The 20,524-nt window shown below is 41.2% G+C and overlaps 1 protein-coding gene across 1 annotated transcript in view; it reads right to left on the reverse strand.

Moving 5' to 3' along the window:
* The window catches only part of KIF24 (kinesin family member 24), a 46,605-nt gene that overhangs the window by 8,996 nt on the left and 17,085 nt on the right, over window positions 1-20,524 (reverse strand). Inside the window, exons 5-9 of the mRNA XM_044386846.3 lie at window positions 19,751-19,838; window positions 10,144-10,265; window positions 9,081-9,186; window positions 3,785-3,856; window positions 1,203-1,312 (exon numbers count right to left, since the gene is read on the reverse strand). Coding sequence (XP_044242781.1) covers window positions 1,203-1,312; window positions 3,785-3,856; window positions 9,081-9,186; window positions 10,144-10,265; window positions 19,751-19,838 — 498 coding nt within the window. The remainder of the gene's footprint in view (window positions 1-1,202; window positions 1,313-3,784; window positions 3,857-9,080; window positions 9,187-10,143; window positions 10,266-19,750; window positions 19,839-20,524) is intronic.

Raw genomic sequence — 20,524 nt, forward strand, 5'->3', positions numbered from 1 at the left:
TACTGCCTGGGCGGTAGGTACAGTGGAGAAATAGATAAGGTTTCCTGTTTTCATGGAGCTTAAATGATAGCTCACTTTTCCTTCCCAGTGAATTTCATAAAATGCCATGGATACTAAAGATTCCTCAACAGTAATAAAAAAAACAAGTTTCCCTCAAATAGTTTGTTAATCTTGGGGAGCGCCTGGGTGGCTCAGTCATTAAGCATCTGCCTTCGGCTCAGGTCATGATCCAGGGTCCTGGGATCGAGCCCCGCATCAGGCTCCCCACTCAGCGGGAAGCCTGCTTCTCCTGCTCCCACTCCCCCAGCTTGTGTTCTCTCTCTCACTCTCTCTCTGTCAAATAAATAAATAAAATCTTAAAAAAATTTTTTTTTGTTAATCTTGGAGACAGCTTCTGGGAGCCCAAAGAGAAGGATGTAAGACAGGACCAGGCAGCAAAGCAGCCAGAGGAAAGGGTGGAAATGGTAGGAAACCTGTGGGACCCCAGGTTAAGAGATGGGACATTGGCGGGGACCCTGGCAGATACCAGGGTCACCCCGGAAAGAGCCCTGACCATATAGTCAGAAGTGCTAGCTTTACCGCCGATTCCCAATAAGCCCTTTTAAAGTTCCTGCCCTTCTCTGGGTTCAGTTTACCCTTCTGTAACATGTTAGATGTCTGGGTTGATCTCCTCTGGACCTACATAGCTCTAAGTGCCCCTGCCTTGACAAGTAACATGTATTCTGTCCCTTATGATTAGGGCTGAGGCTAGCAGGAAGAAAATCTTGAGCCTTCCACTCCAAAGAAATATTTCACTTCCCACTAGCCATTTAAAAGTCACTGATGGGGGCACCTGAGTGGCTCAGTCAGCTAAGCGTCTGCCTTCGGCTCAGGTCATGATCCCAGGCTCCTGCTGCTCCCCCTGCTTATGCGTGCATGCGTTCTCTGTCAAATAAATAAAATCTTAAAAAATAAAATAAAAAAATAAAAGTCATTGATAGAGTTGTTTCCTGAACCAGGGAACCTGTCCCCTTCCTCTTGTCACATTCACACTTGTAAAATAGCAAGGCCTACCAGGTCACATTCTTCAAATGGCCAATTGCACATCCCCCCAGCACTAGGATCTCTGCCTCAAGAACAGACTTCTGGAGCTCAAGATCAGATCTCTATGTGTGTTTGAAATACACACACACAAAACGACCCGCCACCTGGGAGCGACTCACCGGTCAGCGTAACGCAGGGTATTCAGTGTGTGTTCGGTGGCCACATGGCTTGGTGAGATGTTGGCAATCATGCAGGTTTTGGCATCACCGATGAAAGAATCCCGCAGGACCTGCCCCAAACAAAAGGCAGGTCAATGAAGTCAATTAACAAAGGGCATATTAACTACTTATTGTGTGCAGGGCACTGGGCCATAGCTCCCCACCCCCTACAAGAAGGCAGTTTGCAAAGAAGAAATACAAATGATCAAAAATACACAAAAAAGGTACTTCACCAACCAAAGAAATACAAAGTAGTAAGAATACTAATATTTTTCACCCAGAAGATTAAGACTCGTGATACCCTGCCCTGGTGGGGGTCTAGGGAAATGGGCACTCTTCTATATCGCTGTACTCTGCAGGTCGTGTGTTTCAGAAACGGTATAAGCTTTTGAGAAGGCAGTTTGGCAACATGTATAAAACGTAAAAAATGTGCGTGCTTCCAGGGCATTATCCTAAAGAGAACTGCTCAGGTGATTGAAAAAAAGTACACATAGGCTATGCGTTACAACATCATAATAGTAATAAAAATTAAAAATCTAGGAGTCTATAAACGGAACAAACTGAATAAGTTTATTTTTTTAATAGATATTATTTATTTGAGAGAAAGAGAGCACAAGCAGCAGAGGGAGAGGGAGAAGAAGGCTCTCCACTGAGCAGGGAGCCCAACGCAGGGCTCGATCCCAGCACCCTGGGATCATGCCCTGGGCCAAAGGCAGATGCTTAACTGACTGAGCCACCCAGGCGCCCTGCAAACTAAATAATTATTAACTGACTACAATACAACCATTAAAAATAATGATGTATATCTGTACTTAGATACATGGGAAGATCTACACTTATCCTTGAGTGAAAAAGGCGTACGATTCCATAACTCTGTAAGTAGATCTATGTGTAGATATGTGGGCAGAGAAATGTCTGAGGACAGTCACCAAAATGTAGCAGTGATTATCACTGAGAGATGGGATTTTCAGGTACCTTTTGCCATCTTTGTACTTGTATATACCGTTTGAGTTATTATTATCATTATTATTTTTAAACAATCTATACCTAACATGGGGCTTGAAATCCACGACCCTGAGATCAAGAGTTGCACACTCCACCGACTGAACCAGCTAGGTGCCCCTGAATTATTCATTTTTCATTTGTTTTTTTTTCCTGAATTATTATTTTTTAAATTAAACAGGAACACATTTTCTGGGGATGGTGAACTCATTTTAAAAAATAACAGAGCCAATGTCAGAATCAGGACTAAGCACCCATAAGAAGGGTTTCCTAAGTCTCTAGTTGAAATCATGTTTGAGAAGACATAATCTAACCCACAGATCACCAGTTCTAGTAAGTTCTGCCCCATGCCCTGCGGAGCCATTAGGTTAGCTGTACCGAGTGCGAACCTCTGCCAAAACACAAAGATCTCACCTAGACAGCCGTCTACGCTAGTCTGTCCTCCACCGAGCACGGGACGTGGTGCAGAAAGGAACCCGGAGCGCCTGTACCTGCCTTCGCAGCAGTCCGTACGTAGGCACACCCCTCTGTGGGCCACTCTTTTGCAGCTATTACGTTGCTGAATTACTGGCATTTTCCATTCATTTAGAAGCACATTTCATGGCAGAAAAATGGAGGAAAAAAATTACCTACAGTTTTACCACTCAGAATAATCAGTTAACACAGACACAATTTGTGTGTGTGTAGTTTTTTTTCCTCATTGATATTTTTAAACTACAGATCTTGGTCATCTTTCCTATCAGTACCTATCAAAAATCTGTCTCACTCGGGGCACCTGGCTGGCTCAGTCGGTAGAGTGCACGACTCCTGATCTCAGGATTGTAAGTTTGAACCCCACGCTGGGTGTAGAGATTACTTAAAAACAGCATCTTTAAAAAATAAGTAAAAAGTAAATTTTAAAAAATTTAAAAAATCTGGGGCCCTGGGTGGCTCAGTTGGTTAAGCATCTGCGTTCGGCTCAGGTCATGATTCAGGGTCCTGGGATTGAGTCCTGCATCGGGCTCCTTGCTTGACAGGGAGCCTGCTTCTTCCTCTCCCTTTGCCTGCCACTTCTGCCTGTGTTCTTTCTATCAAATAATAACAATCTTATTATTAATAAGATAAATAAAATCTTTTAAAAACGTTTAAAATCTCTTATTCTTTTTAACTCCAGCCATTATTTTTTGTCTTGAAACACTAAGTCTTACAGCTAAGAAAATACTGAGTACAGCTATACCACCCCCACTTCAAAGGCTCAGAGACTCCATTAAATCAAAAATGTTTCTTTACATTAGAAATAAGTGGAAAGCTGTCGGGCGGTGACCGGAAGCGCACTGCAGCCCCGTGAAAGCTCGGCCGCTTCACACGGCAGTCACCTCTGCCTGTGCGCCCAGGTGGCCTCGAATGAGCTCCTGGAAGGAATGGGACTCCCTCCTTTCCCCCCAAACCCTCCCAAGCTTAGATTGGGACTTGCTGGCAGTGGAGGCTTTACTGAATGAACAAATGAATGCAAGAACGAACGAATGAAAGAGAACGAACTCCAAGTTCACATTTAACTGTACCTGAGTTAATTTGCTTTGCCTGAAGGGAGTGTGGGTGTGTTCCTGATCCAATGCGCGGATACATTCCTTCAGCTGCAAGGTGGTAGATTAACAAGCACATCAAATATCACATGCAAAGAGAGAGTGTCGGACCAGACTTTTCTTAAATAAGCCATAGTCAGACAAGCCTCCAAAAGCAAGTCAAAATGCCCTGGAAGTTTCTTGTCCAACAAGAAAAATCAAGCTAGACCGCAAACATCCTGAGCTGCCCGTGTCTAGTTAGGGCCTCCCGTCCTAAAGGCTAGGATCCTAGGATTAGCCCCAATAGTGAGGAACAGATAAAACAGGGACCTTCCACAGGCCCCAGAGTCCACGCTTCTGTGCCGGCAGTTCTGGCTTGCAGCTCCCTTTCTCTTGCCTCCTCTCATACTATTAGCAGCTACAGATGCACTTAAGTACAGAAAATACCTGTCCCACTCCCCCACCTCCCTGCTCACATATGACACGTATAGGTGTAGATTCAGATGCAAGCTTTCTGATAATTAATTAATCACTTATTTTGAGAGAGAGAGAGCATGCACTAACTTAAATCCAAAGAGGATTTTTGCTTTTATTTAAAAGTAGGGGCACCTGAGTGGCTCAGTTGGTTAAGTCATAGCTTTGACCTGTTTCTGCATCTGTGCTTTATCTTTTGTTTTTTCTAACAGTTCCTTTTTTTGAAAGTAAACTCTATACCCGGTGTGGGGCTCAAACTCATGACCCCTAGATCAAGAGTCGCATGCTCCACTGACTGGGCCAGCCAGGCTCCCCACCTGTGCTTTATCTTGATTTATTTTGTGCATCCATTACCAAGATGAGTCCTAAGGTATCAGAAAAGCCTAAGAGGTTATTTTTGGGGCCTGGGAATGCTCACATTTGTTTCCATATAAATTAATGGTAATCACTTCTTTGCCTTATGCCATTTTGGCTTAAAAAAGATTTCATAGGAAAGTTCTATTCAGATAGCAGGAGAAACCTGTATAAGGGAATTTCCTCTTTTATTACAAATCAATGAGATATCCCCAAACTTTACCACTGGGACAGTTCTCCAAAAGGGACAAACAGGTAACCAAACCCTGGCCCTGAGTTACACCTGCCCCTTAATACTCAAATCCAAGTGTGGCCACTAATCCCTGTGAGTGTTTGAGGGCAATCTGAGCAATAAAATAATGATAAAATATAATCTAGCAAATAAAAGAAATATCCATTTACTGTTATAAATAATCTAATAAATAAATTGTAGAGAAAGGACAGCTCTTACAGCAGAATTTCAATTAATGTAAAAAGAATGATAGTAGGGGTGCCTGGGTGGCACAGCGGTTAAGCGCCTGCCTTCGGCTCAGGGCGTGATCCCAGTGTTATGGGATCGAGTCCCACATCAGGCTCTTCTGCTATGGGCCTGCTTCTTCCTCTCCCACTCCCCCTGCTTGTGTTCCCTCTCTCGCTGGCTATCTCTATCTCTGTCGAATAAATAAATAAAATCTTAAAAAAAAAAAAAAAAAGAATGATAGTAACAGGAAATCCCACCAGGTAAACATCACAGTCATAATGTTGCAGGTTAAGAATCACCAACTGTTGCTAAAATTAGGCAGCAAAAGTGTGATGTAAATAGGATATCTGCATAGTTTCAAACTGTCTCCCCATAAGATATTTATTTATTTATTTGAGAGAGAGAGAGAGAGAGAGAGAGAGAGAGCAGGCAGAGCAAGAGAGAGAGCACAAGCAGGGGGAGGGGCAGAGGGAGAAGTTGACTTCCTGATGAGTGGGGAGCCCAATGTAGGACATGATCCCAGGATGCCGGGATCATGACCTGCGCCAAAGGCAGACGTCCAACCAACCCAGGTGCCCCAAGATATTTATTAATTACAAAGGGAAAATGGTTAACATTACAATGGAGAAACCTAGCACAAACGACCTTAACTAAGTGATCAAAGTTAACATCACCAGTAATAAGACATACTGACTTCATGCACCACCTGATATGATTCACTGAGAAGGGTACAACTTATGTGGTGTTCTTGCTAAAAATTCTTTATCTCAATCTAATCTTGAGAAAACACTGGATAAACCCAAATTCAGACACTGAAAAACAAAAACAAAAAACCCAGGTAGGCCAGTACTTTTCAAAGGTGTTAAAGTCACAGATGACAAAAACTGAGGAGACTATGAGGACACGACGACTAAATGTAATATGGGATCCTGGACCCAAAAAAGGACATTAGTGGGACTACTGGTGAAATTCACACAAGGTCTGTAGTTAATTGTATTATACCAATGTTGTTGTTTTGTATTATGCCAATGTTAATTTCCTGATTAGATCATTTTATTATGGTTATACAAGATATTAATAATATGGGAGCTGAGTGAAGGAATGCTGTGTATTTATTTTTGCAACTTTGTAAATCTACAATTATTCAAAAATTGAAAAAGTAAAAAGAGATGCTGACGGTCTTTCTGGCCTGTCTCAGCCTCACAATTTATCCCTCATGAGGCCTGGACATAAAGTGCCCAGCTGGAGACTTCAGTTCTGATCAAAAGGACTTAAATAATATGGAGTGGCCACAGGCAGCACTAGATAGCCGCAAAAAGGAACAAGGAAGATCTCTCTATACAGCCATGTATTGAGCTCTAGGATATTGTTAAGTGAAAAAAGCAAAGTGTTTACAGTATGCTACCCTTTTTTTCCTGAGGTGAAAAAAAATATGTAAAAAATGGTTATCTACGGGGAGGGAGGTAATAGGGTTGAGGGGACAGGGATGGACACTAGACTTCTCTCAATGTGGCTTGTTCTACAGTTTTTACTTTAACTGAATATGGAATCGGTAAGCTTAAACACATAGAAAAGATTTCAAGTGCTTGTGCAACACAATATGATGACTGTACATTCCATGTGGGATACAGCCTAAGGGTGAAAGGGAAACTGCAAAGAAATCGTAACCTGAATTCAGTAATTGTATTATGAGAAATATCAGCATTATTTTGAAATATACATATATTGAAGGAGAGCAAATAAATGATATATATGCTGTTAGGAACTAAGAATTCTAGCATAAGAGAAAAGGGATAAAAATATAAATTCAAAAAAGTTAACCAAAAACTCTGTAATCTTAATTTTGAATTAATTTATTAGAATGAATCCCTGATGAATTTTCCTCTTTCAAAAAAAATTTTTTATTTCCTAGCTCTGTCCAACAAAAAGGGGTAGAAGGACTAACCCAGTGGTAGGAAGCACCACTAGCACCCCCAAATGGTCTCGAAATGCCATTTCCTTCTAAAACCAAGGTTGTTGAAGAACTGACTGATTCAAGGTCTGGAGAAGCAAACGTACAATATGAGCCTAGAACAACTTGTCATGCCAGAATGTCAGGAAGCTGTTAGAGACTAATAGTTGGTCAAAAAACCAGAGGAACATACTTGAAAAGGCTCCCACTGCCTAAAGATATACAATTTAAATAGCAAAAAGAATAATGATTACAATGAGTTTATAATCATACAAAGTCAAACAAAACAGTAAATAATAACAAATTCATTGGTCATGTTTAGGTGACGAGGACACCAAATCATTCTGAAAACTGGTGAGTAAAGGCAAAGAATCAAGCAAGCATTTATCTTGTCTCTACTGTATGAACTGTATTTCAGGATAATCAGATAGCTGAGGAAAAATTCCTTCCAGCTAATGAAGAAGGAATATTAAATTGAGAATATCACCATTTTGGAATCCCTAATGAAATAACAGATGCAGGTGATGCTCATCAAGGGCTGGTAAATCCATTAAATGAGAAAGTCTGATAGGAAACTATAACGGAGGAATTACGCTAACAACACTTGAATCTTTCTTAATTCTTAAAAATCAGAAAAAGAGACATCCAGACATACTGTACCTCCTGATGTGTTCCTATAGGAAGTCTAAAAACTACCCATGAATTCTTAACAAAGAAAGTACCTCAATCTGATCAAGCTTCTAGAACAGTGCTTTCCCAATAGGGATATGTTAGCCACAAGCGCAAACTATATGTGTAATTTTAAATTTCTAGTAGCCACATTAAAAAAAAATGAAATTAATCTTTTTTTTAAAGATTTTATTTGGGAAAGTGTGCGAGAGAGAGCATGAGTGGGGGGAGGGGCAGAGGGAGAAGATGACTCCCCGCTGAGCAGGGACCCTGAGATCATGACCTGAGCTGAAGGCAGACACTTAACCAACTAAGCCAGCCAGGCACCCTGAAATTAATCTTAATTATATGTTATGTAATCCAATATATCCAAAAATATTTAAAAAACCCAGCAAAAATATTATTTCAGCATGTAATCAGTATGAAAAGATATCAATGAGGTATTATACCTGCTTCAAGATCCAGTGTGTATCTTATACTTAGAGCATATCTCAATTCAGACAAGCTACATTCGGAGCGCTCAGTAGCCACATGTGGCTCAGTGGCTCCCTACCGTACAGCACAAGTACAGATCTTAGCCAGAGGATAGAGTACGATGTTAAACGTCAACGTGGGGATGCAGTCAACCTAATCCAGAATGTTGGAAATCTTATAGGACAAGTGACCCAGTTTTCTTCAACAAATACACTGATATTAAGAGAGAGAACGGAAGAACTGATATGGAATAAAAGAGACTATCAAAAGCAGTCCAAGGGTCCTGTTTACATCTTGATTTGAACAAACTGTGAAAAGACATTTATGGGACAACTGGAGAAATGATAATACTTACTGGATAATAGATAACATTACATAATTATTTCTTCAGGTATGATAATGGCATTACAGTTATATTAAAAAATAAGAGTCCTTATCTCTTTGAGATAATAAAATATTTGTGGAAGAAAGGACAGGCTGACAGGATTTGCTTTACAGTAATCCAACCAGGGGAAGGAAAGGGTTGGTTAGATTTTTCACATGTTGAAGCTGGGTGTAAGAATTTGGGAGATCATTATACAATTTATTCTATTTTTTTTATGTTTGAAAAATTAATACAATTTAAAAACTTGATGAGAGAGAGAAAGCTTTCCTGAGTTAACCATTCAGCAGCTGCAGAAATACTTTTCAGCTCCTAAGGGATTGACCAGAGGAAGAGAGGGCAGGAACAGAAGGGAAGAGTTGTCTAGAACTGCTAAGAATCTGATCGGGCAGCCTCCATCTCCAGCCCTGGAATTCCACTGCCACAAAAGCACGTCCTTGCCTCACCCCACCCTCACCCACTCTGGCTGCAGGTAAAGAGGGGCTGAATCTCTCAAGAAGGATTTTTAGATTAAAGCTTTCAAACAACTTACAGCCAGAAGACTCTGGTTTATTTCTGCGCCTTCCATCTTTGTCTGTCTGTCTGAGTCTCTGGCATCTGCTGCTCTTTCGCTGCCAGCCAAGTCAATAAAAGAGATCCTAGAGAAAAGACACAGCAGGGATAACTTCTTGGGGGCTCTGGCTTATTTTTCCATCAGTCAGCATTTTGGGGCGGCAGGAAGAAATTAACACTAGCCCATCCTCTGGAAAGAAAAGACATACTGTCAGCTTTCCAGAAGTATTAAGATTCTGATCTGTCTGCTGTTGCTGGCACTGTTCACTCAGACACTTCCACTGGTTTTAATATTTGTGAGAAATTAATAAAATTAATAAAACATTCTTCCCATAAAGCAAAATGACTATAATGCAAATCACTTAGGTGACCACCTAGACAATTAAATAGAAACTTTTATGGGCTGCTTTCCAGCAAAGAAGAAGAAAAGAGGAAGAGGAAGAAGAGGAAGAAGAGGAAGAAAGAAGAGGAAGAGGAAGAGGAAGAAGAAGAAAGAAGAAGAAAGAAGAAGAAAGAAGAAGAAGAAGACGAAGAAGAAGAAGAAGAAGAAGAAGAAGAAGAAGAAGAAGAAGAAGAAGAAGAAGTTAAAAAAAAAAAAAAAGATTCATTACTCAGAGGTGAGACAGGCCCATCCATCAGTGTGGCAGCGTTTGCTAAGATAGCACCAGAGAAGCAATGAATGTACCCAATTGTCTTATGGCTTCTTTCAAGAAGGATAGATTAATTTTCTTTTTTTTTTTTTGGCCTGTAAGCTGAGATGCATTTCCTACTATTTCTTTGCTGATACTGTGTTTCACGTTAGAAGCAATCAATGTCCCTTTTAATAACTTAGGCTTGACCAACAATAGGTCATTACTTCATGGTTAATCAACGGATGGCACTTTAATACAATGATTTATTTCAGGGCTAACAACTCTACTCTGTATCCCTGGTATTTATTAAAAACTCCATGGTGGCAGAGTGTCCTGTTGTTGATAACACATATTTCAAAGTCACATTAGGGAAAGGCAGACAATGCAATTCCTTGCGTATTTCCTGCTCACCTGCCAAATGTCCTCTTGGCTGAATCTTTGATCTGAATTTGGATGATAGCATGGGAGCGGGAGGAGTCTGCGTTAACTCCAGTGGCCCCGGTGCTGCGCTCCTTGCTGCCCTTCAGAATCACCTGAAAATAAAATCCATAGGGTGATTTCCCCAAGAAGTAAAAAATCCCCCTGGTTCCTAAGGGTTGGCTGAGAGCAACAGAGACCAGGAATATAACTTTGTCAGTACACTGCAGTATTTTCCTTCTATGTAGAAAGCTGCCTAAACATTAAATCACCCAGAGTAAGTACCCAACAGCAATGCAAACAGTGTGGAATACTAACCTTGCGGGAGAACATTCAACGGCTCAAGAGCTAACTCACGTCTTGATCTTATATATTCTTTTTAATATCTTTGATAGATTTAGCCTGACTACAGTCTCCAGGGCATGACTTGTCTCCAAGGCAATGTCCCACAGTACTTGTCTATCTCAGTAACTAAAGCAAAGGCCGCAAATGTGCATCTCGAATGACTGACTATAACCACCTGTTCCACCAGGATGCAGTCATAAAGGAGGCCAGGCCTGATCTGTGGGAACATGCAAGTACTGAGCTATCACAATTGACACGAGCCCATGATTTCCCTTGAGACCAAGTGCCCCTCCAAATAGGAGTGTAGACTAGGGTCCATGTAGCCCACAGGGAAAGGGGGAGTAGAGGTGAAGCCTCAGGACTGGCCTCTTGCCACTGAACACACAGCCATATATGAACGTGCTGCCCTGATTTTAGAGGGAGTGTCGATTACTGAGAATCAAAAAGGTGAAGAAATAATATTTGACAGGGGTGGCTGGCTGGCTCAGTCAGTGGAGTGTGCGACTCTCGATCTTGGGGTTGTGGATTTGAGCTCCATGCTGGGTGTAGAGATTACTTAAAAATAAAAAAAAAATTTTTATTAAATAAAACAGTATTTGGTGGAATCTTCACAACAGCCTAGATATGAGGTGAGTTCATTATATTATGCCCAGTATATGTTGAAGAATAAACTCAAGAGGTTGAGTTGCGGAGCACCTGGTGGCTCAGTTGGTTGAGCGTCCCACTCCTGGTTTCAGCTCAGGTCATGATCTCAGGGTGGTGGGATCGAGCCCTGGGTGGGGCTCTGCGCTCAGCACAGAGTCTGCTTGAGATCCTCTCTCTCTGCCCCTCCCCCTGTTCACACTGTCTCTATATAAATAAATAAAATCTTAAGTAAAAAAAAAAAAGAAAAAGAGGTTCATTTGCTCACAAATAGCTGTTGTGTGACAGAACCAAATTCCATATCCAGTATGTCTGACTCCAAAGGTCATGTGGTTTCCACTATGCTGTCAGGTACTTACGATAAATTCATTTATTTTGCAGTGAATTAGGGTAAGAAGTCCTAGCTCATTTTTTCTCAATCTTTCAAAATTTTAATTTATATTATATTGAACATAGCCACAGTTTTCAAATTAAGAGTCCAAAAGTTGCCAGAATCGAACTTCAACAATAGGCCATAAAATATCTTAACATGCAGGTACTTTTAAAAAGTTTAACTAATATGGATGGAACTAGAGGGTATTATGCTAAGCAAAACAGGTCAATCAGAGAAAGACAATTGTCATATGATCTTACTGATATGTGGAATTTAAGAAACAAAACAGAGGGGGTGCCTGGGTAGCGCAGTCGTTAAGCGTCTGCCTTTGGCTCAGGGCGTGATCCCGACATTCTGGGATCGAGTCCCACATTGGGCTTCTCCTCATCGGGCTTCTCCGCTGGGAGCCTGCTTCTTCCTCTCCCACTCCCCCTGCTGTGTTCCCTCTCTCGCTGGCTGTCTCTCAGTCACATAAATAAATAAAATCTTTAAAAAAAAAATAAAGAAAGAAAGAAACAAAACAGAATAAAACAAGATGAAACCAGAGAGGGAGACAAACAATAAGAGACTCTTAATTGGAAACAAACCGATGGTTGCTGGGGGGGGGGTGTGTGTGGAGGGATGGGGTAACTGGTGATGGACATTAAGGAGGGCACGTGATGTAACGAGCACTGGGTATTATATGAGACTGATGAGTCACAGGCCTGCACCTTTGAAACCAATAATACATTATATGTTAATTAATTGAGTTTAAATTAAAAAATGTTTTAAAAAATAAACTTAAAAAAAAGTTTAATAGTAAGTTCCTTCATGGTTTAAGCAGTTGCGTTTCTGAAGATTATCTGTGTATGACATTTAGAATTGTACTTTAGAGTCAACTTTGGAGTATTTTAGAAGTACTCATTTTGTAAATAGTCTGCTAAAAGCATAACAGGTCTCTCTGATGAATCTTTTTATTAAGAGAAGAACCTGTTAATTTGTAACGCTGGATTTTCCACTACATTCTAATCAGAAATCAGAAGACTGAGAGCAGTAGCCCCTTAAACAGGGTGCGGCAGGCGCCCCGCCCTGCGCTAACTAAGCTCCGCCGCTGGCTGGGACACGTAAGGCGTATCTGTCACTGAACCATCGACTTCCACTGTGCTGCTTCATCCTGGCCTCTCCCCTGTCACTCTGACTTTGTGCTTACACAGACTGAGATGCAATGATGACAACATGTGATGTTCTTTTTATCAAACTTTTCTTTCCTTTTTCTATCAGAAAAGGAAGACATGCTTACTGTGGAAAACTTGGAAAATACAGGAAAGGTATTAAGAAGAAAATATATACCTCCCCTAATCCCAGAGTTAACAAGATTCTGCTGTATTTTCTTTTAGTTTTAGGGTTCTCAAACCTCTTTTGCTTTTTTGTTTTTCGTCTTTTACAAGCCCTGCGAAGAGACAGGGGAGATCTTTTAAATCTCTACATTTGTGTAAACAACATGCTTGATAAGGGAAGAAACACAGAGAAGTTGGTGACTTATCCAAGGTCACATAGGTCAAATATGTGGACAGAAGGCAGGTGCCCTCTGCCACATGTGAGAGTAATGATACTACTTCTGCTGGGCCACAGTGAGAGCTCAGAGAGGCCTCAAGGCCATACCTAGCCAGGAACTGTGGACAGTGACAGAAACTCACAGGATGGTTTGTTATTCACCCCCAAGGGAGTCAAGAAAGGCTGACTTCTGGGGTTCTATTAGAGTTTTACACCGGGTTCTCCATGCACCTTGTCCACCTTATCCATCATGATGTATTAGGTACTTGTGAGTATGTCTCAGAAAACCTAACATGTTGAGGAGACCTTTCCTGACTAAATGCCTTTTAGGGAAGGCATGAAGGAATTTCTGGTTCCGGTCATTTCCTCAGTTTCAGAAATAGCCTGCAATCACCATTCCTTTCAGAAACTGTGAAATAAAGCAGCTGAACTCTGAGGAGTAAAAATGACTCAGTTTGTGAAGATCATCAGACAAATTTGTCTAAGTGACATACAGACGCAGTGCCGTGGGTAAGGGAGTGAAATCCACATGGCTCAGGCCATGATCTCAGAGTCCTGGGACTGAGTCCCTCATCGGGTTCCTTGCTCAGCGGGGAGCCTGCTTCTCCCTCTGCCTGCCGCTCCCCCTGCTCGTGCTCTCTCTGATAAATAAATAAAATCTTAAAAAAAAAAAAGTTACACGCCAGACTGACTGAGCCCGCCAGGCGCCTCAAGAACTAACATCTTTGTGTAAATTTCCAAAACTTTCTTTTCACAAATGTAAAAATCAGTTTCATGGGGGGAAATAGAGCTTTATAGATCAGTGTGAGATCCCATGGGCTCTCCAGTACACGTGAACCAAAAAAAAAAAAAAAAAAAAAAAAAAAAAAAAGGAAAGGAAGGAAGAAGAAAAAAAGAAAGAATAAAAAAAAAATAGAGACTACACTTGGGGGGAAAATGCAAATCTAGGAGCTGGGCAACATTAGTGCAATCAACTCAATAATCACTAGGCCCCCTTTTCCTCTCACTACCTCCTTCTCAAATTCCTCCTTCCGTAACTAAAGTCTATCGGGCAAGTTTCTAAATCTAGGTCCTTTAGACAAAACAGGTTATGTGAGTAGTGAAATGGGGACCTGCCACCAAAGAAAGTAGAGACAAGTGCTGAATTCTGTTGCCTGGGAAACATTCAGGGACATTAATAAATACTATTAATAAGAATAGATGTGACAGGGGCGCCTGGGTGGCATAGCGGTTAAGCGTCTGCCTTTGGCTCAGGGCGTGATCCCAGCGTTATGGGATCGAGCCCCACATCAGGCTCCTCGGCTATGAGCCTGCTTCTTCCTCTCCCACTCCCCCTGCTTGTGTTCCCTCTCTCGCTGGCTGTGTCTATCTCTGTCAAATAAATAAATAAAATCTTTAAAAAAAAAAAAAGAATAGATGTGACAAATTGAGCTAGCATCACACCAAGCATCTTATGTATTTTATCTCATTTCCTTCTCTGTCACTCAACCCAGTCATCCACTATCATCCACATGTTTCGGGCTCAGAAAGGTAAAGGACATGCTGAAGGATATACAGCACTGGGACCCAGGTCTGTCTGGTTATAAGGCTTTAATCACTAAGCTTTCTGCACATGTACCAGAGGAGGGCTATGAGCACTTCAGTAGTACAGGCACTATGTACACATTAAGTCTCTATCAGTGGCATACAGCTGAGGCTCATCTAGGGGGAGCTTTCGCCATGTGGTCTCTGCTACCAATTATAGCCAGGGCAACGATAAAACAGGAGACAGATTTATCAGAAGTTTCAGAATGGATACCCATAAGAATGTAAAATGGCTGTAGAAATGACTCAAAATTCTGTAAATCTCTGCAACTGAAAAAATACTCATCAATTCCCTGATAGAAGAAATCTTGATCCAAATCTGAGAAATGTGATGAGTCAGTGCCTCCTCTGTAGAGGGGGGAAGTCTGGGTGCCTGCATCGTGACGACCAGGTAATACAGTACACCTGAAGGAGAAAGGTTCTGGAAGGACAATCCCGTGTAAAAAATGAGGCTGCTAGTTGTGCAGGCAGGCAACAAGTGGCCATGCCTGAGTGCACCTGAGGGTGATTTGTGAGGGTGACACTCAAAGATGACACTGGATGGTGACACCTGAGCAAACACACGGGTGATACCTAAGTGAGCATGAACAGTGACACCTGAGAAAGTGTGACACCTGAGTTAGCCAGTGCTGTTGTTTCGAGTCAATAAATGTTTATGAGGGTATCCATAATTTATAGCAGCTTTCCACCTCGATCTCAGCTGGCTTTCTTGTACACCATCATATATATTACAGAGTATCAATGGCAATGAGATAACATATTGACTAACAGGAAACTTCTTTCTGCTTTTCTTAGGAAAGACAACTTAGGATAGAGCAGTGCATAAAACTCTTCCAGGGTAGAGGAGGTGATCTGACACCAGATTGCCCATTAACACAATGATGGCCCATAGCTAAGCAAAAGGGACTTCCTCCCAACATATGCTCCTTTCCCATTCAGTTGGTTTAATCTTCAGGGATAAAGACGTCATGGGGACCCAATCTCCTGCAACTCCCTGCCAAATGAAGGAATGACTGGGGAAGAGGGGGCAAGAGGATCACAGCGAATAGGAGTATGAGAAACAATTTCCTCAGGACTCTACAGTGGAGGGAGCTCTGGATTAAGATTAAGAGTGGTCAGTCTCAGGGAAGCCCCTTCAACACATCTCACGAACTTTTGTTCTCACCTGCCTTTACAATTGCTAGAAAGGGGCTCTTGGTTCTTAGGTGACTCTAAAATAGCCACAGTCACGTGCTATCCTCAGGTTTTAGATCCCGGACCCACGAATAGGATAATCACACAAATATGAGGTCCCAGCCCTAAGCAAAATGTACCTACTTGTCCTAGCAAAAAGAAACTGTCAGAAGACATCAAAGGTAGGTCACCCTGACATTTCACACATACAAGTCCCTGGAAAGGTGTATTTGAAGCTGTTTTAAAGGTAGGTTTTGTCAAGTACCTAGCCTGTCCTTCTAGCCTTCTCTCTCTGATTCTAGTCAGGCCTGCTGGATATACTGAAAGAATGACTATAATGGCTGCAGGCTGCATGTTAGAATCACCTCGTTAGCTTTGAAATAACACCTACCTCCATACACTGTTGGTGGGAATATAAAATGGTACAGCCACTTTGGAAAACAGTTTGGCAGCTCCTCAAAAAGTATGACCCAGTAATTCCACTCCTAGGCACAGACTCAAGAAAACTGAAGACATAGGTCTATACAAAAACTTGTACGTGAATGTTCATAGCAGCATTATTCATAATACTGGCTTCTATAAAAGTGAAAACCTATGTGTCTATCAACTGATGAATGGATGAAAATATGAATAATATATCAATAGAATATTATTCGTCACTAAAATGAATGAGCATTTATATATGCTACAACACGGATGAACTTTGAAAATACGCTAAATGAAAGAAGCCAGAGACAAAAGGTTGCCTATTGTATGACTCCACTTATATGATATGGCCAAAACAGGCAGATCCATCGAGACGGAATTTAGTGGTGGCCAGGCCTTGAGGCAGAGGAAATAGAGAGTAACTGCCAATGGTACAAGGTTTCACTTTGAGGTGATGAAAATGTTCTGGAATTCGATAGTGGTGATGGCTGTACAACTTTTTAAATATTCTTTAAAAATCACTAAATTGTATATTTTAAAAGGATTATTATTATATGTGGATTATAACTCAGTAAGACATGTGGGGTACCTGCGGGGATCAGTCAGTTAAGTATCCAACTCTTGATTTTGGCCCACCCCCGTGCATGCTCGCACTCTCTCTCTCAAAAAAAAAAAAAAAATGTGTGTGTGTGTGTGTGTGTATACACACACACGTATCTGTACATATATATGTGTGTGTATACATATTAAAAAACCACTGATGCATACATTTTAAAAAGGTGAATTTTATGGTATGTGACCTATATTTCAGTTTAAAATAATATCTACATTTGGGCCTCACCCCAAGAGATTCTTATTTAATTGACCTCAGAGGGACTCAAGCAAGCATTAAAAAGACACTGTGATGAAACTAGAAACATAAGCCACAGAATGAGACAACATGCTTATGACACAAATAACTGACAAATGACTCACATCCAGAATATACAAATCGTGAAAGACAGACAACCCAAAAATGAGGGACAGACCCTAACTGGCGTTGCCAAAAGATGAAACCCGTAAGATAAATTAAAAATATGAAAAGTGGGGCGCCTGGTTGGCTCAGTTGGTAGAGCATGTGACTCTTGATCTCAGGGTCGTGAGTTTGAGCCCCACATTGGATGTAGCAATTACTTAAAATCTTAACATTAAAAAAAAATATGAAAAGCTATTCAATTTAATTCTCAATCAGCAAAATGCAGAATAAAACCACGATGAGATATAATTAAACAATTCCAGACTGGCAAAAATTTAGAAGTCAACAGAAAGTTTTGGCGAGGATGAAGAACGGGGTTGCTCGTGCACTGCTGCGGTAGCGCGCACGGCTTCGGAAGGCAGCTGCATCATCTAGTGAAGTGAAGATACGCATGTCCTCTGACCCAATCATTTCACAACTAGATCTACATCCTAAAGAACTCATACGCTATGTACTGGAATACCTGTGTAAGGATATTCACAGTTACAAGTTCAGAATAGTGCCCAAAGGGGCACCTGGGTGGCTCAGTCGTTAAGTGTCTGCCTTCGGCTCAGGGCGTGATCCCAGAGTCCTGGGATCGAGCTCCGCATTGGGAGCCTGCTTCTTCCTCTCCCACTCCCCCTGCTTGTGTTCCCTCTCTCGCTGGCTGTCTGTCAAATAAATAAATAAAATCTTAAAAAAAAAAAAAAAAAAAAAAAAAAAGAATAGTGCCCAAAAAGAAACAATCCCAACTATCCATTAACAGAATGGTTAACTAAATTGTGGTATACTCATACTTTTTATTGAATCCTATACAGCAAATAAAAACAGCCATATGCAAAAACACAGATGGAACTCAAAAACATAATGTTGAACAAAAGAAGACACTAAAAAATACAGTGTGATTCTATTCACATAAAGTTTAAAAACGGGCAAAAACGAAGTTATATAGTTATAGCAAAGAACAAGAAAGTGATTAGCGTAGGGGGCTGGGTAACTCAGTTGGTTAAGCGGCCGACTCTTGTTGATTTCAGCTCAGGTCAAGATCTCAGGGTCCTGGGACAGAGCCCTGAGTCAGTCTCTGTCCTCAGTGGGGAGTCTGCTAGGGATTCTCTCTCTCTCTGACCCTCGCCCTGCACATGCTTGTGCTTTCTTTAGCTCTCTAAAAATAAATGAATAAATCTTAAAAAACAAAGCAAAACAAAAAGAAAGATCAGCATAAATGTCAGGATTACAGGGGACCGTGACTGGAAAGCTGTATAGGGGTTTGCAGGGTACTGAAATGTTCTATTTCTTCACCTGGGTAATTGATTATAAAGGTGCTTGTTTCTTTATACTAAACACATGTAGACTTTATTAGGCATTTTTCTGTAGAGTGCTATTTTTCACAATAAAAATGGTCTTTTTTACCTAAGGGGAAAAAAGGTCCCTAATGATACAATGCAAAGCCAGGGTTGAGGACTGCTGCGTTAAAGGAAGAATCACCAAAAATTTATTTGTACATAAGTTAATAAATTCCCAGAACAGGAAAAAAATTTAAATATTTTAAACTCTGTGTGTTTTAATATTTTAAACTGTTAATAGTGGGTATCTCAGTGGGGAGTAGGGAGTTGTACATAGTAAGTTGGAGGTGGCCTCTATTTTTCCATCTTTTTATATGTTTTTGTAAGGTTTATATCCAATAATGAACAAATGTTAAAAGGTAACTTTTAATAGAAGATTTAAAAATACCTTTGGAAAAAAATACCTTGGAAGGATATACAAAAAAATTATTAAAATTAGTTGCCTCAGTTTGAAAAGGGAATGGAAGGGATATTTTCATTGTAACTCTTGAATTTTTTTTAAAGATTTTATTTATTTGAGAGAGAACCAGCAGGGGGAGGAACAGAGGAGAGGGACACACAGATTCCACACTGAGCATGGAGCCCTGTGTGGAGCTTGATCTCACGATCCTGAGATCATGACCTGAGCTGAAATCAAGTCAGACGCTCAACTAACTGAGCCACCCAGGCGCCCCTGTATCTCTTGAATTTTGAACCCATGTGAAGTGCATCACCTATTAAAAAAAATTTTTTTTTAAGTAATCTCTACACCTAACATAGGGCTCAAACTCACAACTCTAAGATCAAGAGCCACATGCTCTACTGACTGAGCCAGTCAGGTGCCCCTTACTATTAAAATTTTACTTCAAGTAAGGATATTTCTCTCCAACAGCGTTTCCTATATATTTCCCATAGAAATATATACATTATCAGCCGGTGAAACCAGCAGAAGAGTATCCCTCTCCTGCATTAGGTTCTCCCACATCCTCCATGGCACTGAGACAACAACCCTGTAGAGAAGGGAGCTATCCTCTTAGAGGACTCACATTTTGCAAATGCTGAAGTGGCATGCTTGTCATGGCCCTTTGGCTAAATCTGAGTCCATTATACCTGCTAGATAGCAAAATGAATTCTTTCCCTGTACTTAGGCTGCTGTATTGGGGGGGGGGTTGTTAGGGGAAGGGGAGGTAGTAAGGAAAGAAGAGTTACCTCTAAGAGGAGCTCCACACTATCCACCTGAAGCTCTTGCAGTCCCACTATCTGTACCACGTGCTTGCTATCTTCTCTTGCAAAGAGCCTGCAGATACAAGAACATGGTTGGTATGGAAGACCCGCTGTAATGGACTCTGTTCTTGCCTCCCCATAACCATTGCATCATTCCCCTATTAGGTAGGGGTTCTGTTATTTGAGTGAGATTGATGTGTATTCTCCCCGCCCACTCCCACACCTCCTGACCCCAGCCCTGGGCTTCAGAGATGGTCCTTGACCGTTGTAAACAAGTCAGCATCTTTGGCTACAATTAAAAGAATGAACATATGACCCAAACCTATGCCAACCAGTGGATGGTATACCCATGGTTTCAGTGATTGGTTCAGGACTGGATATGGGATCTCTGCTGGCCCAATCAAATAAAGTCCTAGTCTCTGGTTGTTAGGTGCCTAGGAGTGAGGTGCTGGTGCTCTTTCTTTCTGGAAGTGAAAGTATATGTGGTCCTGGGAGCAGTGGCAGCCATTCTGTATCCACTAGAGAGCCAGTTTTGGAAGTTAACATCATAGAAGGCAGAGCTGAGCAAAGAAATTAGGTCCTTATAACATCCTCAAGCTGCTAGAGTAAACAGACCCTAAGGCCTGATTCTCCTTGAGGCTTTCTAGTTATATGAGCCCATGACTTCCCTAAATAGCTTAAGCCCGTGTAAGTGGCGTTCGACTTTATTTCCAACATAAGGAGTCTCGATATATCTTCCAACGGAGGAAGGAAGATCTG

This window comes from Ursus arctos, unplaced genomic scaffold, assembly GCF_023065955.2.
Source record: "Ursus arctos isolate Adak ecotype North America unplaced genomic scaffold, UrsArc2.0 scaffold_18, whole genome shotgun sequence".
Lineage (NCBI taxonomy): Eukaryota > Metazoa > Chordata > Mammalia > Carnivora > Ursidae > Ursus > Ursus arctos.